The sequence below is a fragment of the Neoarius graeffei genome, chromosome 1 (assembly GCF_027579695.1).
Source record: "Neoarius graeffei isolate fNeoGra1 chromosome 1, fNeoGra1.pri, whole genome shotgun sequence".
Taxonomy (NCBI): Eukaryota; Metazoa; Chordata; class Actinopteri; order Siluriformes; family Ariidae; genus Neoarius; species Neoarius graeffei.
Genome location: NC_083569.1, coordinates 68954098 through 68970185, shown reverse-complemented (window position 1 = coordinate 68970185; position 16088 = coordinate 68954098). Strand labels below are relative to the sequence as shown.

At 41.2% G+C, this 16088-nt stretch overlaps 1 protein-coding gene across 1 annotated transcript; it reads right to left on the bottom strand.

The window, feature by feature from the left end:
* Positions 1-1219: 1219 nt before the first annotated feature.
* On the bottom strand, positions 1220-15573 carry dthd1 (death domain containing 1). Its single transcript, XM_060919550.1, has 10 exons — positions 15222-15573; positions 14485-15103; positions 11988-12309; positions 11696-11875; positions 7216-7463; positions 6831-6989; positions 6447-6736; positions 4467-4705; positions 4170-4227; positions 1220-4096 (listed from the first exon to the last, which is right to left on the bottom strand). Exons 1-10 carry the CDS (start codon positions 15571-15573, stop codon positions 3807-3809), a joined length of 2757 nt encoding a protein of 918 aa, XP_060775533.1. The 3' UTR covers positions 1220-3806.
* Positions 15574-16088: the final 515 nt, after the last annotated feature.

Below are 16088 nucleotides of genomic sequence, written 5' to 3'. Positions count from 1 at the left end.
TCTTGAAATCAACACTGGCATGTGCGTAACTGTTTTTTTCTCTCTCTTTTTTCTCTTCCCCAATGAGTGTTTGAATCTGGAGGCAGAGTCTAATTTTGAATACACAATTAACTCCTAACTTAGCCACCATAGGCTCCCTTAGTGCACACACACACACACACACACACACACACACACACACACACACACACAGAGTCTTTTTGAGACTGTTATACTTTTTTATGAATTTGATTCACATTAAATCTGTGCTTGGGTTCATTTAGCAGCCAGATAATACATGGGTCTATCTGCTTATATCTTTTAATGAAATGATCCATGACTTATTATTTGTATGACTTATAATTATCTTGTTTTTATCTGTTTTTGGAGTCGATCTTTATTTTAGAGTATGAAGAAGAAGAAGCCAAGCCAAGAAACCTTTATTTGTCATACGTACACTCAAGCACAGACTTAAGCACACAATGAAATTTAACCTCTGCATTTAACCCATCTGAAGCAGTGAACACACACACATGCACACACAAGTGAGCAATGAGCAGTTTGGGGGTTAGGTGCTTTGCTCAAGGGCACTTCAGCCCAACCTCAGTCCAAGGCTGCCCATGCCGCACGTGTTTGGACTGTGGGGGAAACCGGAGCAAACCCACACAGACACGGGGAGAACATGCAAACTCCACACAGAAAGGCCCTCGTCGGCCACTGGGCTCGAACCCAGGACCTTCTTGCTGTGAGGCGACAGTGCTAACCACTACACCACTGTGCCTGAACTGTTAGTTGTAATAAATTAATGTGATAAAATGTTGTTGTGAAATAAAACTTGGTATGTTTTATTTCCCTGTGATGTACTCAAAGTATGCATAAAATAATAATAATAAAAAACAACTGTGTAAGCCTGAAATGAATAAGATAATTGATAAGTTTAAAAAAAAAAAGGTCAATATAAACCTCTGGGGGGGTGGCACAGTGGTTAGCACTGTTGCCTCACAGCAAGAAGGTCCTGGGTTCGAGCCCAGTGGCCGGCGAGGGCCTTTCTGTGTGGAGTTTGCATGTTCTCCCCGTGTCCGCGTGGGTTTCCTCCGGGTGCTCCGGTTTCCCCCACAGTCCAAAGACATGCAGGTTAGGTTAACTGGTGACTCTAAATTGACTGTGAGTGTGAATAGTTGTGTGTCTCTATGTATCAGCCCTGCGATAACCTGGCGACTTGTCCAGGGTGTACCCCGCCTTTCGCCCGTAGTCAGCTGGGATAGGCTCCAGCTTGCCTGCAACCCTGTACAGGATAAGCGGTTACAGATATTGGATGGATGGATAAACCTCTGGGGTCAGGCACGTGCACACATAGGGCTTTAGGGGTGCTTGAGCCCCTGCCCTTTTTGCCTCGAATTAAGTGTTGCCCTTTTAAAATAATAATAATAATAATCCTAATAATAAATAATACAGTCCTGTTAGAAGTTTAAAACAACAGCAGTACAAAAACTCCACGGCAATCTACCAATTTTCTTATAATCCGGGGTCGTTGTGTGCGTTGAGCTGCTGCTTCTCTGTCCATTGCTGCTCCGCTCGAGTGCGGCCAGAGAGAGGGGGCGCGCAGACGTGAGTGAGAGGGAAGAAGCCGCTGCGCTGCCACAATGATAACAGAGGAGACGTGACAGTGAGGCAGCTTGAACATGTGAGTTATGGTCTAACAGTTAGCCCTTTCAAACTGTATGTACATGACATTTGTGCAAGTAATTTAAGTCTCTGTAGTTTAATAATCTGCTTGTTAACTGACGTGACCTGACCTGTTACTGTCTGACCTGTTACTGGAGGAAATGATGAGAATATACGCCACGATTCCAGTGTCCACTGCAACAGTGGAGAGGTCTTTCTCCAAGCTAAAGCTTGTGAAAAATGTACTCAGAAGCCTATGCAAAGAAGAGAGGCTCTCTGATCTCCTTCTCCTCTTGATTGAAAAAGACATACCCATAAATCACAATGAGGTCATTAATATCTACAGGGACATGGCCCCCAGAAGGTTACTGCTTTAAGGCCCCTGGCTTCTACCTTATGAGAGGAAGGACTGATTATCATTTTGTCCATTAGGCTATTTAATTATTTGTTCAAAGTTCAGTTTTCACTGTTCAATGTTAAATCTTTAACAATAAAAAAGCCTAATAATGCACCAGTGTTTTATTGCTTTGCATGTCTTCCAAGCCTATGATAATGTGAGTGACAATTTTGCTGACACAAAAGAAATGGCAATTGCATATCACTTTCACCAACACAGGACACATAGTTAAGTACTTACCTTCCTATTAGTACGTTAATTTTAATTCTACATTTCCATATTTTGGAAAGGACCGGGAAAAAAAATCATGCACTTGCTGCCCTTTTTCTGACTTTGAGCCCTGTCCGGGGTGATAATTCAGACCAAATTTCTAGGTAATTTTATCCCGGCATCCTTGTCAGAATGAACCAATATATGGTTTGGTCAAGCACCTCATCTTGGTGGGTTTACTTTAACTCACTGTGTGTTCTGTCCAATTCCAATATTTAACCAGTCCCTGGGTTTAAAACAACCCACATTGGGTTCTTTTTAGCACAGTGGGTTTTTTAGAGTGTACATATTTAAAATAGGTCTTATAATCATACAGTACATAGGCTTTTTACAGTGAGCTAAGGCATACTATGAATTTGATAATAAACTGTAAGCTTGAGATTGAGCGTTTGAAAATGGAGCTTATTAACGTTACAACACTGCCATCTGCTGGTATGCGCCTGCAACTTCACTTTTTTGTAATACAACAGGGTCTGTGGAAATCTCATCTCATCTCATTATCTGTAGCCGCTTTATCCTGTCCTACAGGGTCGCAGGCAAGCTGGAGCCTATCCCAGCTGACTACGGGCGAAAGGCGGGGTACACCCTGGACAAGTCGCCAGGTCATCACAGGGCTGACGCATAAACACAGACAACCATTCACACTCACATTCACACCTACGGTCAATTTAGAGTCACCAGTTAACCTAACCTGCATGTCTTTGGACTGTGGGGGAAACCGGAGCACCCGGAGGAAACCCACGCGGACACGGGAAGAACATGCAAACTCCACACAGAAAGGCCCTCGCCGGCCACGGGGCTTGAACCCGGACCTTCTTGCTGTGAGGTGACAGCGCTAACCACTACACCACCGTGCCGCCCGGTCTGTGGAAATGAAAATTTTAATTATCATAAATGTGATTTGTTATAATTAAGGGGCAGTGGTGGCTCAACGGTTAAAACTCTGAGTTACTGATCAGAAGGTTGGAGGTTCGAGCACCAGTACTGCAAAGCTGCCACTGTTGGGCCCTTGAGCAAGGCCCTTAACTCTCTCCTCTCTGCTGCAGGGCCACTGTATTGTAACTGATCCTGAGCTCTGACCCCAGGTTCCTTACAAGCTGGGATATGTGAAGAAATTAATTTCACTGTGTTGTAATGCATATATGACAAATAAAGCCTACTTCTTTTCTTTCCTGTACTTGCCTTGGCAATACTGTCCATGTATATGGTCGTGCCAGTAAAGCTTGTTGAACTGAATTGATATTTGATTGGTGCTTATTTTCTCTCACAGTAACACAAGCACATATTTAGATATCCTTCTTACAAACCTGTTGTCTCTCTTTCTGTCATGATCAATTACTGTCCAACTGAGAATGAACAGAATAAACATCATCTTTTAGATCTAGAGTTCAAATTTAAACATAATTACAGTTTTTGTTTCATGTTTTGCCCTTAATCTCATGCAAGTGGATGGCCATGGACTGTTGTACATCTTTGTGTTTCTGCACGTCTCTTCTCACTCCTGTCCACAGCCGGGCCTTTTTTTTAGCAGCTCTGCAGCCAGCTCTGGCCTACCGATCCGAGTCAGACAGTGGGCAAGCAAAGGACATTTTGGAGTAATGGTAGGCAGAGCTTGTCTCCATGTGGTCAGGATGTGGAAAATCTGCAGCGTGAGGCTGTTTGGAGCTCGGAGTTTGGCCAGTTGGACAGATGAACGGCGCAGGCGAAGGCACATGACCAGCAGGGATGCATCTTTTTCGGACAGCTCACTACAGAGCCAGGCTAGCAGCTCATCACAGAGTGGCTCTGGCAGAAGAAGAGTGAAGATAAGGGTGAATAAAAATTCATAGAGAGGGTGGATTTGAGTATTTCTACTTACCTGTCTGATCATGCTGCAAGAATTGTGCACTGATTGGTTGAGACAGAGTTTTCACAGTCTGAAAAACAAGACAATAACAAATCCTTGTTCGAACATGTTCTTTGAGATCTCTGAGCGAAAGTGAAATTGTCTTGGTATCTAAGAATTTAGTCAAGGAAAGTGGCAGAAGCATCACTCAGAATTACATCTAATACATTCCAAGAGTTGTGGATATGGCTTTCTGGAAGTAAAAATGATGTGAACATGTTATAAGCATTGTAATTTTATTGGAACGTAAACTCGTTTGTATTATTTCACCTTTGGAAGAGTGAGTGACAGCTTACAGACTGGTTGTCCGAAGCAATAGTCTTCTGATATAACAGTTCCGTCTTCCCTCCATACCAGCTGATCTTTAGGGATTTGGAAAAGTAGAGCCGTGCCTTTATATTGAGGTGATCTGTAGTTTTCAAACGGGTCCAATTCCTTCAGCTGCAGATAGAGCCAGTTCCTCCTCTGATTGTGAAATGTGAGTGTGTGAGGCTCTGTATACTGGTCACCTGCACAAACATGTGCATGCTCAAACAAATCTGAACAAGAACCTAAATTGCACTGTATATGCATTTACACTAACAGCTTGCTTTGTCATTGAATATGTTTACATGTTCAAAATAATTCGATAACCACACACAGAAAAAAAAAACCTTTTGGCAATAAGTAATCAGTAATCATTGATATGGTAAAACCTTTTATGACGAGTGTCAGGGCTTTATCTAGCCTTTTTTTTTTTTTTAAAGAAGCATTGAGTGTCAGGGCTTTGTAACAGAGATAAAGCTTTCCCTTGCGTTTTCTGACATTGGAAATTCTTCAGCTCACAGTGTTCTGTGGTTTTACTGTAACACAATAAGCTGAATTTCTTTGTTTAATTAATTCCAAGTGAGACAACATGCTAAATAAACAGAGGTTTGTGAGGTAACACTTGTTTATAGCTGTATTACGCAAGAGCTAACAGGAACTAACTAACTACTGTATATATGGATAAATAATATGATGTGTCATTCTTTAATCAATAAAAAACGTAATTATTGGCCAACTGTTGTACAACAATTCTAAAAAAGTTGGGACGCTGTAAAACAGAATACGATAATTTGCAAATCACGGAAACCCTATATTTCATTGAAAATAGTACAAAGACAACATATCAACTGTCGAAATGGAGAAATTTAAATTGTTTTTTGAAAAATATATGCTCATTTTGAATTTGATGTCAGCAACACGTTTCAAAAAAGTTGGAACGGGGGCATGTTTACCACTGTGTTACATCACCTCTACTTTTAACAACACTCTGTAAATATTTGGGAATGGAGGAGACCAATTGCTGTAGTTTTGAAAGAGAAATGTTGTCCCATTCTTACCTGATATACAATTTCAGTTGCTCAACAGTGCGGGGTCTCCTTTGTCATATTTTGCGTTTCATAATGCGCCAAATATTTGAAATGGGAGACAGGTCTGGACTGCAGGCAGGCCAGTTTAACACCTGGACTCTTTTACTACGGAGCCATGCAATTTTAATATGGGCAGAAAGCAGTTTGGCATTGTCTTACTGAAAGAAAGAAGGCCTTCCATGAAAAAGATTTTGTCTGGATGGCAGCATACTGAAGCATGTATATATCATTCAGCATTAATGATGCCTTCCCAGATGTACAAACTACCCATGTCATGTGCACTAATGCACCCTCATACCATCACAGATGCTGGCTTTTGAACTGTGCACTGATCACAAGCCGGATGGTCCCTCTCCTCTTTAGCCTGGAGGACGTGGTGTCCATGATTTCTAAAAAGAATTTCTACTTTTGATTCGTCAGACCTCGGGACAATTTTCCACTTCGCCTCAGTCCATCGTAAAAGAGCTCGGGCCCAGAGAAGGTGGCGGTGTTTCTTGATATGGTTTATAAACAGTATGGTATTTACAGTTTACACAGTGCCCCAACTTTTTTGGAATTAGGGTTGTAATTTATAAGAAGAATAAAACACTTGGGTTATTGTAAAATAATCCACTTCATATCAGGCCGCATCACACTGACCTGCTGTTAATTATTTATCTGTAACATCATGCCGGATCATGTTTTATTTCCTACTTATTATACATCTTTTGTGAAAGTCGTGCTAAAATTCAGTAGCTTAATGATGAAAGTTTAGGGAAAGCTGCTTGATGAGGGAATAATGCCATGTGAAGATGAACTGCACTTTCCCATACGGCTCCAACGCAACCCCTTTGATCAAACATGACCCTTTAGGTACCTGTGCTGCTAATGTTGCCACTGAATTTTAGCAGCAGCTGCTCTCCCTCCCTCATCAGTATCTCTGCAGATTGCTCTGGAGACCCACAGTAAGCCTGGGCATGAAGCTCAGCCAGTCCCCAGCTCAGATCTCGACTGGGCAGGACAGCCAGAACCACACTGCTGGGGTCCTTCTGTCTTTTGTGGATGGCTATGGATACTGTACAGGTTCTCACTGACTCCTGCAGCTCCTCAGCAAAAGACACCAAGCATGAAGGTGTTACAGAAGAGAGCAGACGAAGGACGATCAGCCTAGAGAAAAGAAGAAGATTCCATCAGCGCAAACGTATACCGGAAACAGAGAACCTCTCAGTGAAGATATTTCGCCGTGGTATTGAGTAGATACCGCTCATAGTTCTCCAAGACCTCAAAAGAAACAAGGTCATTCTGTAAATTTCTCACAGTGACTTTATCCAGAACATTCCAGTGCTCATCTTTCCAGCCCAGGACAGCCAGCTGCTCTTTAGTCACCTTTTGGGATGCCTTCACTGAAGCACTTAAAACCCTTATTTGGAAAGAAAGTACATGTAAATATAGAACGGAAGGGTTTATTTAAAAAAAAAACTGCAGTGAAATCATATTTATGAAATATTCTTTATACTATAATTATCTATCTAAAATTCAATATGTTTGAGTTGTATATAATTTCACTTTCTTATTCCACTTTATCTCATTTAAAGTAAGATATTGCTTTGCAGCCACACAAAGGAAAAGGCACTCAATGCCTCTACCTGACCCGATAGGCTGAGATGGTGTCAGGCATAAGAGCTGTGCTACCAGAGTAAGTGCAGCTCTTCTCCTCTCCTGTCTTCATCTTTTTAGGGTTAGGAGGACAAGGCAGTGTTAGGGTCAAAGGTCGTAGAGGGCTTACAGTTAACGGGTGATTCAGATACAGCAGAGGGCTAGTGGTCAGGATGGAGTGGTAGGAATCGTTTCTACACTTCAGTGAAGATAAGAGCATGGCATCTACAGGCTGCACCTGAGGAGCGGAAAGGGATGAAACAGGGTTTTGAAAAATTGATCTGTTATTAGAGACAATGAACAGGTGATGTTGTCTTTCTACACAAAGCAATATAAAGCCAATAGGATGTCATATGGTTACTCCTAATCTGTGCTGGTATGATGAATGGTTATCTATGGATGCAATGATAATGCTAACAATGTAAGTGTCATGGGAATTTCATTGCTTTACATGATACAAGAACAACTCCATCCATTATCTGCAACCACTTATCCTGTACAGGGTTGCAGGCAAGCTGGAGCCTATCCCAGCTGACTATGGGTGAGAGGTGGGGTACACCCTGGACAAGTCGCCAGGTCATTGCAGGGCTGACACATCGAGACAAACAAACATTCACACTCACACCTACACTGCAAAAAAAACTGAAAACTGAATTTGACGAGAAAATTATTTAATACTAATGAAATGATCTTGCTGCATGGACAGATAATTATACTTGACAAAACATCTTGAAATAAGTTGGTTACAATCTAGAAGTAGGTTTAAAAATTTCCAAGTTGGTGCCTTGTATTCTTCGAACAGGAAAATGTGAGATCGTTTCAGCTATTTTCAAGATATTCTAACTTGCTGAGATGTCATTTTTTTTTTGCAGCGTACAGTCAATTTAGAGTCACCAATTAGCCTAACCTGCATGTCTTTGGACTGTGGGGGAAACCGGAGCACCCGGAGGAAACCCACGCGGACACCATGCAAACTCCGCACAGAAAGGCCTCCATCAGCCGTTGGGCTTGAACCCAGAACCTTCTTGCTGTGAGGTGACAATGCTAACCACTACACCACCGTGCCGCCCTACGAGAACAACGGCCTTTAAATATTTCATTTATTATCTAGTGTTGCTTAAGCTAAGTTGGCTGAACAGTTGCGTTATCTAGTCAAATTTCTCTCCACACATTAGATAGCTACATTAGATGAGATATTAAATTGTACTGGGGGAAAAAAGCTAATTACAAAACTATGAAATAAGTTTAAATAAAATATGCGTGTGTGTGTATATGTGAGTGTTTAGTCTATGTCTAGTTCTTATCTAGAGTGTTTATACTGTTTATATTGTTTATTTCAATTATTCTATTTTTATTTATTGCATTGCCTGTTTGCACTGTGGGTCAGAGAGGACTGAAATTTCATCTGTACTGTATGTCGAGCATGTATAGCATATTTGACAATAAAGTTGACTTGACTTGATAAGAGACTACTGTTTATGGATTTAGTACATTGTTCTCCAAAAGCATTCTATGAATATCAGTAAGATATTGCCTGGAGGAAATGAATAATACCTTTGGTTCTTATATAGAAATAGAAAGCCTGAAATAATAATAATAATAACAATAATAATAATAATAATAATAATAATACCAGGCAGCACGGTGGTGTAGTGGTTAGCGCTGTCACCTCACAGCAAGAAGGTCCGGGTTTGAGCCCCGTGGCCGGCGAGGGCCTTTCTGTGCGGAGTTTGCATGTTGTCCGCGTGGGTTTCCTCCGGGTGCTCCGGTTTCCCCCACAGTCCAAAGACGTGCAGGTTAGGTTAACTTGTGACTCTAAATTGACCGTAGGTGTGAGTGTGAATGGTTGTCTGTGTCTATGTGTCAGCCCTGTGATGACCTGGCGACTTGTCCAGGGTGTACCCCGCCTTTTGCCCGTAGTCAGCTGGGATAGGCTCCAGCTTGCCTGCGACCCTGTAGAACAGGATAAAGCAGCTAGAAATAATGAGATGAGATGAGATAAGTGAAAATGAACATTGGTCCATGGAGCAATACTGTTTGGAATGAATGAATGAAAGTATTTATGTGGTGCGTGTGTGTGTGTGGTTCCCTGCTACAGGCTGGTATCCCATCCATGGTGTATTCCTGCATCACATCCAGGCCCTGGATCTACCACAACCAGGATAAAATACTTCCTGAAGATGAATGAATGACCTACTGTTGGCTATCTAGGTGTCTAATATACAGTGGTGCTTGAAAGTTTGTGAACCCTTTAGAATGTTCTATATTTCTGCATAAATATGACCTAAAACATCATCAGATTTTCACACAAGTCCTAAAAGTAGATAAAGAGAACCCAGTTAAACAAATGAGACAAAAATATTATACTTGGTCATTTATTTATTGAGGAAAATGATCCAATATTACATATCTGTGAGTGGCAAAAGTATGTGAACCTCTAGGATTAGCAGTTAATTTGAAGGTGAAATTCGAGTCAGGTGTTTTCAATTAATGGGATGACAATCAGGTGTGAGTGGGCACCCTGTTTTATTTAAAGAACAGGGATCTATCAAAGTCTGATCTTCACAACACACGTTTGCGGAAGTGTATCATAGCATGAATGAAGGAGATTTCTGAGGACCTCAGAAAAAGCGTTGTTGATGCTCATCAGGCTGGAAAAGGTTACAAAACCATCTCTAAAGAGTTTGGACTCCACCAATCCACAGTCAGACAGATTGTGTACAAATGGAGGAAATTCAAGACCATTGTTACCCTCCCCAGGAGTGGTCAACCAACAAAGATCACTCCAAGAGCAAGGCGTGTAATAGTCGGTGAGGTCACAAAGGACCCCAGGGTAACTTCTAAGCAACTGAAGGCCTCTCTCACATTGGCTAATGTTAATGTTCATGAGTCCACCATCAGGAGAACACTGAACAACAATGGTGTGCATGGCAGGGTTGCAAGGAGAAAGCCACTGCTCTCCAAAAAGAACATTGCTGCTCATCTGCAGTTTGCTAAAGATCACATGGACAAGCCAGAAGGCTATTGGAAAAATGTTTTGTGGACAGATGAGACCAAAATAGAACTTTTTGGTTTAAATGAGAAGCGTTATGTTTGGAGAAAGGAAAACACTGCATTCCAGTATTAGAGCCTTATCCAATCTGTGAAACATGGTGGTGGTAGTATCATGGTTTGGGCCTGTTTTGCTGCATCTGGGCCAGGATGGCTTGCCATCATTGATGGAACAATGAATTCTGAATTATACCAGCGAATTCTAAAGGAAAATGTCAGGATATCTGTCCATGAACTGAATCTCAAGAGTAGGTGGGTCATGCAGCAAGACAACGACCCTAAGCACACAAGTCGTTCTACCAACGAATGGTTAAAGAAGAATAAAGTTAATGTTTTGGAATGGCCAAGTCAAAGTCCTGACCTTAATCCAATGGAAATGTTGTGAAGGACCTGAAGCGAGCAGTTCATGTGAGGAAACCCACCAACCAGAGTTGAAGGTGTTCTGTACAGAGGAACAGGCTAAATTTCCTCCAAGCCGGTGTGCAGGACTGACCAACAGTTACCGCAAATGTTTAGCTGCAGTTATTGCTGCACAAGGGGGTCACACCAGATACTGAAACCAAAGGTTCACATACTTTTGCCACTCACAGATGTGGAATATTGGATCATTTTCCTCAATAAATAAATGACCAAGTATAATATTTTTGTCTCATTTGTTTACCTGGGTTCTCTTTATCTACTTTTAGGACTTGTGTGAAAATCTGATGATGTTTTAGGTCATATTTATGCAGAAATATAGAAAATTCTAAAGGGTTCACAAACTTTCAAGCACCACTGTATTCAGTACCAATCAAAAAATTTGGCCACAGCTTCTAATTCAGTAGTCTTTCTTTATATTTATTAATTAAAAGTCACTTCATGTCTTAAAGTAATGATGGATATTGTTTTTCTTTACTTAGTTGAGCGGTTCTTGACATAATATGGATTACTACAGTTGTGGAATAGGGCTATTTACTGTGTTATTGTTATTTACTGTTTGACATCAAACACATGAAGAAGACAATAAATTGCACTAATTAACTTTTGATGAGGCATCTGTTAATTGAAAAGCATTCCAGGTGACTCCCTCATGAAGCTGGCTAAGATAATGCCACTAGTGTTTAAAACGTCATCAAGGTAAACAGTGGCTACTTTAAAGACTCTAAAATATGAACCATATTTTGTTTTTTAACACTTTTTTTGTTTACCACATAATTCCATATATGTTCCAGATGCTATTTCATAGTTCCGATGTCTTCGGTATTGTTCTACAACGTAGAAAATAGTCAAAATACCTCTGAATAAGTAGGCATGTCCAAACTTTTGACTGGTACTGTATAGTATGCATGAATGTATGACTCTATTTCTATGAGTGACAGATCTACAGATCTATGATTACATTAGAAATGTCTTAGTCATAGCCCATGACTATGAGAGTACCATTGCTTGGGCAACCACTGGTGTGCTGAAAGACCCAGGTGGATAGTTGAGGCATATCCTGGAGTCTATACTCAATTTGAGACACAGACCTCTCTTTGGAATTGTGAATGTCTCCCTCTGCAAACGTGATAAGACTGCAAATACACCAAGAGTGTACACCTTCACTGCTGCGAATGTACCCTGAGAGAAAAAAAAAACAAAAAACAAACAAAAAAAACCACATCTACTGATATAAATCAATGCTAATGACATGATTTTGAATAACCAAACAATGTGATTTGCTGTCATAGACCCTGCGGCCTCCATAGATGCCCTCGGTGGCAGCTGGAGTGACATAACTGATCCTCTGCTCCTGGTCCACCACTTTCACCACAGCCTCACGGTAATTCAGGTGGTAACAAGCCCGAAAAGGTATGGCTACAATAAGTGGGAACGGACACTTCATGTTGCTGAACTTGTCAAGTCTGAGCACACTGCTGACCAGCTCCTCTGACCCGGTCACCATGAGAGAGCTGAGGCTGTCCACTGCCTTACATGTGACGACCTTTGTGACTTCCAGGGGAGCAGTTATATAGCACAGGACTTTGGAGGAAGATGTTGCTGAATCTGTTAAACTGTGAGAAAAAGTGGTTTGGATTCATTCCAAGTGTTATAGCCAGATTTACTTCAGAACATGCATTGAAAATGTTGCACGTGCAAATGATCATATCTGCTCAGGAAACTATAAAAACACAAATGAATGAAATGAAAATCATCCTTGAAATTCTGCTAAGCATGAATTGAAAGCCATATGGAATGGGTGGTTGTTGTGTTGTTATAGTAGACATTTTATTAAGTTAACTACCATATTAGCGCACTTTGTAGGTATACAGATATTGGAGCTGGTCAGCTGTGTCTGGATTAGGTGGGGATCAAGACCCAGGATGTGAACTCGCAAGGGGTTGGCTGGGGAAGGTTGAGGGTGGGAAATTAATTTGACCCGATTTATTGACAAGTGATCAAGCATTTGGTCAATGTCTAACTTTGTCATTGAGGAAATATACTGCATGATTAGTGAAACTGCCTCAAGTGAGTGGCATGGGGGTGTAGTGATTGCTGCCTCACAGCTCCAGGGTCCTCAGTTCAATTCTGAACCTGGGGTACACTCTCAGAATAGAAAAAAGTATATTATTGCACCTTTAGGGGTACAATGGCTTGTCAGTGGGGCAGCACCCTGTAAGGTACTTATTTGTACCTCCTATATACTACTTGGGATCATATATGTACCTTTTTGGCCCTAAAAGGTACACATAGTTACCTTGAGGTCTAATAATGAGCCGTAGGGGTACATTAGTGTAGATTGTACCTTGGAGGATAGAAATAGACTCCTACTGTACCTCTATTTCTCACAGTGTACTGTCTGTGTGGAGTTTTGCTTGTTCTCCTAGTGTTTGTGCAGCTTTCCTCCCTAGCTCCCAACAGATGCCAGTAGGTGGACATGCTGATCAAAATTGCCTGCATGTGTGTATGTGCATGTTGCCCAGTTTTGGACTTCCATCTAGGGAATGTTACTCTCTCTCTCTCTCTCTCTCTCTCACTGTGCACCCAATGTTTCTGGGATAGGATCTGGATCCACCATAACCCTGACCAGGGTAAATTGACTGATGATTTTATTTCTTGATCCTTTGGAAATTGCTTTTCAAATTGCATAATGACAGACATTTTCAATGTATTATTATTATTATTATTATTATTATTATTATTATTATTATTTTTACAAATGTTAATTAATGCTGCTTTTAGTTGCACAGTGGAAGATCATACATACCAAAAGTTAGACTAATGACTTAATTCCTGCAAAACAGAGATAGATATTCACCCAGCTTTTTCTTTCCATCCATCCATCCATCCATCCATCCATCCATCAATTATCCGTAGCCGCTTATCCTGTGCAGGGTCGTGGGCAAGCTGGAGCCTATCCCAGCTGACTACGGGCGAAAGGCGGGGTACACCCTGGACAAGTCGCCAGGTCATCTCAGGGCTGATACACAGAGACAAACAACAATTCACACTCACATTCACACCTACGCTCAATTTAGAGTCACCAGTTAACCTAACCTGCATGTCTTTGGACTGTGGGGGAAACCGGAGCACCCGGAGGAAACCCACGCAGACACGGGGAGAACATGCAAACTCCACACAGAAAGGCCCTCGCTTTTTCTTTGATTCGTTAAAAACAAATATACGTCAGCACCTCTTGCAATTGAATTGAATATGCATCAGTATATTTATTTTTTTCACATTTAGACTTCACTATTACCATTTCCTGTGGTGTGAACATAACCTAACAAAAGACTTATTTCCATCTATATTTTATGGGACACTTATTTAGAAACAACTCTGAAAAAAAAGAAGATTGAAAAATTTTCTCCATTAAAATGTACAGTCAAGACTATTGGTGCTGGGAAAGTGAAAAGTTGATTTATACCGAAATGTCACATCTCATAAACTGGTGTGTCATCCTTAATCCCAAGTTTCTCAGTCTACTGGGTGTTCAAGTAGGAAAATTGCAATTAGAAACCATATTCCGCTTTAACTGTTGTTTCTGTGCCAGTAAGTCTGATTAGTTAGTATGAACTCATATTTGTGATTAATTCACTGATGTTGCACTTACAGTGTGTTGTAGCTTAAAATTTGAGACTAGTTACAGACAGGTACAGTCAACGTAGACATGTCTGAAGTTTGAAACTATGGAAAATGTACGGCACACTCGCACGGTCAAGCAGGGAAAACACCAAAAGATACCTTACCCTACTGTAATACACTTTTGTGTCCAGCTCATACATTCTTCCATCACCACTGTGCCGATCTTCTCTACCTTCTTGTCTCTTTCATCCTCCTGTACAGGTTCTTTCTTCACCTCTGCAACATCCTCTTCAAGATGGCCATCATTCCTTGGGCTCTTTAGCACTTCACACAGAATGCTGTCCTCTTCCTGTCTTACAAGGTCATTTGGACTTTCATTAAACAGTTCATGTGGACTAGTCTTTCTCTCAAACGCAGCATGGGGCTCTGCTTTTGTATTCGGGTTGCTTTGAAGGACACATTTCTGAATGTCTGAAAGGGGTGAACCATTTAAGGTGTATTCTTGGTCAGTATTTTGAGGGTCACATTGCTCCTTCGAAAATATCTGTGGAAGCACGAGCTTGTCCTTTGAATCAGCCATGAGATCATGAACCACGAGACCGTACCTTGTTGTCTCAGCTTCTGTACTTTGCAGTTTTGCTCCAGAGATGATGGCGATTGCTCTGTCAAATTTACTTGTGATTGAAAACAGTGTCTTCTCGATACCATGCACGTCTCCCAAAACACTTTGAATGAGATAATTGATAAAGACATGTTTGTGAAAATTACCTTCTCTGGAGGATCCTGTAGGGAAATGGATTACAAAAATCTTTTATATGCCATGCCACTGGGTACAAGTAAACAAAATACAAGTGCGTGCACAAAAAGTTAAGAATGACCTGCTCTCACCAACACAACTTACCCGGTTGTTTTGCTTGAGTCTCTCTCTTTGGGAGCATGTGTCCATGACTTGTGTGCTTGTCTCGCTCCAGTGTGTGCACTGTTGTGCTTAGTGCTTCTCTCAGGGAGCCGACTCTCTGTGTGTGGAACACACTCCAATCCTTAAAGAGATGGAGAACTTTCTGAAGGGCCCTTGCTGAATCTCCAAGCCCAAGAGAATGCACAGAGGCTCGGAGAAACTCTGATCCCGGTGCCTCTGTGCTGCTAGTTCGCTCTGAATTTAATAGCTCTTGTAGTCTCTGGATTGTAGCTTGCAGCAAGTTCAGAATGTTGTCCTCAGGACATGATCCAAAATGAAGATTTGCCCCCAGCATTGTGGATAAGACAACTGGTTCCTGTCAAAGTCTATTTTCAGAAATACCACTGCCTGCCTGTGATTCTGTTTCAACCTTTCCCTTTTCTGCCTGTCTCTTCTCTTGGATCTGGTAGCATTTACAGTTTTGGTGTCGTAAAAATGTGTGGCCATGGCAATAAGAAGGTGTGCCTGAAGACAAAGAGGGCCCTTAGCAACAGAGGACCCTAAAAAAGAGTAATGTGTGTGTCTAAGAATGGCCTCTGCTCTGACAAGCTGCACATTAGAGTCCTTTTTTGCCTTCGTCAGACTCTCTCCTTCTCTCTCTCACTCTATCTGTACGTCTCTCTTTTTCTGTCTGCATCAACATTTTCATATCAGTACAACTGACACCATGATAAACAGGTAGGAACATACATATATTTAATATATAGAATTATATATATATATATATATATATATATATATATATATATATATATATATATATATATATATAAAATGATTGGTTTTTCTGATGTAAAATGAGACCACGAT

Excerpts from the sequence above, each read along its gene's own strand:
- dthd1 (XM_060919550.1), bottom strand. The coding sequence starts at position 15,573 with ATGCTGGGGGCAAATCTTCATTTTGGATCATGTCCTGAGGACAACATT. Across the intron at positions 7,464-11,695 it reads CAGTGGTTGCCCAAGCAATG|GTGCAGCCTGTAGATGCCAT; the intron begins GTACTCTCATAG and ends TCCGCTCCTCAG. Across the intron at positions 4,097-4,169 it reads CTTGCAGCATGATCAGACAG|AGCCACTCTGTGATGAGCTG; the intron begins GTAAGTAGAAAT and ends TTCTTCTGCCAG.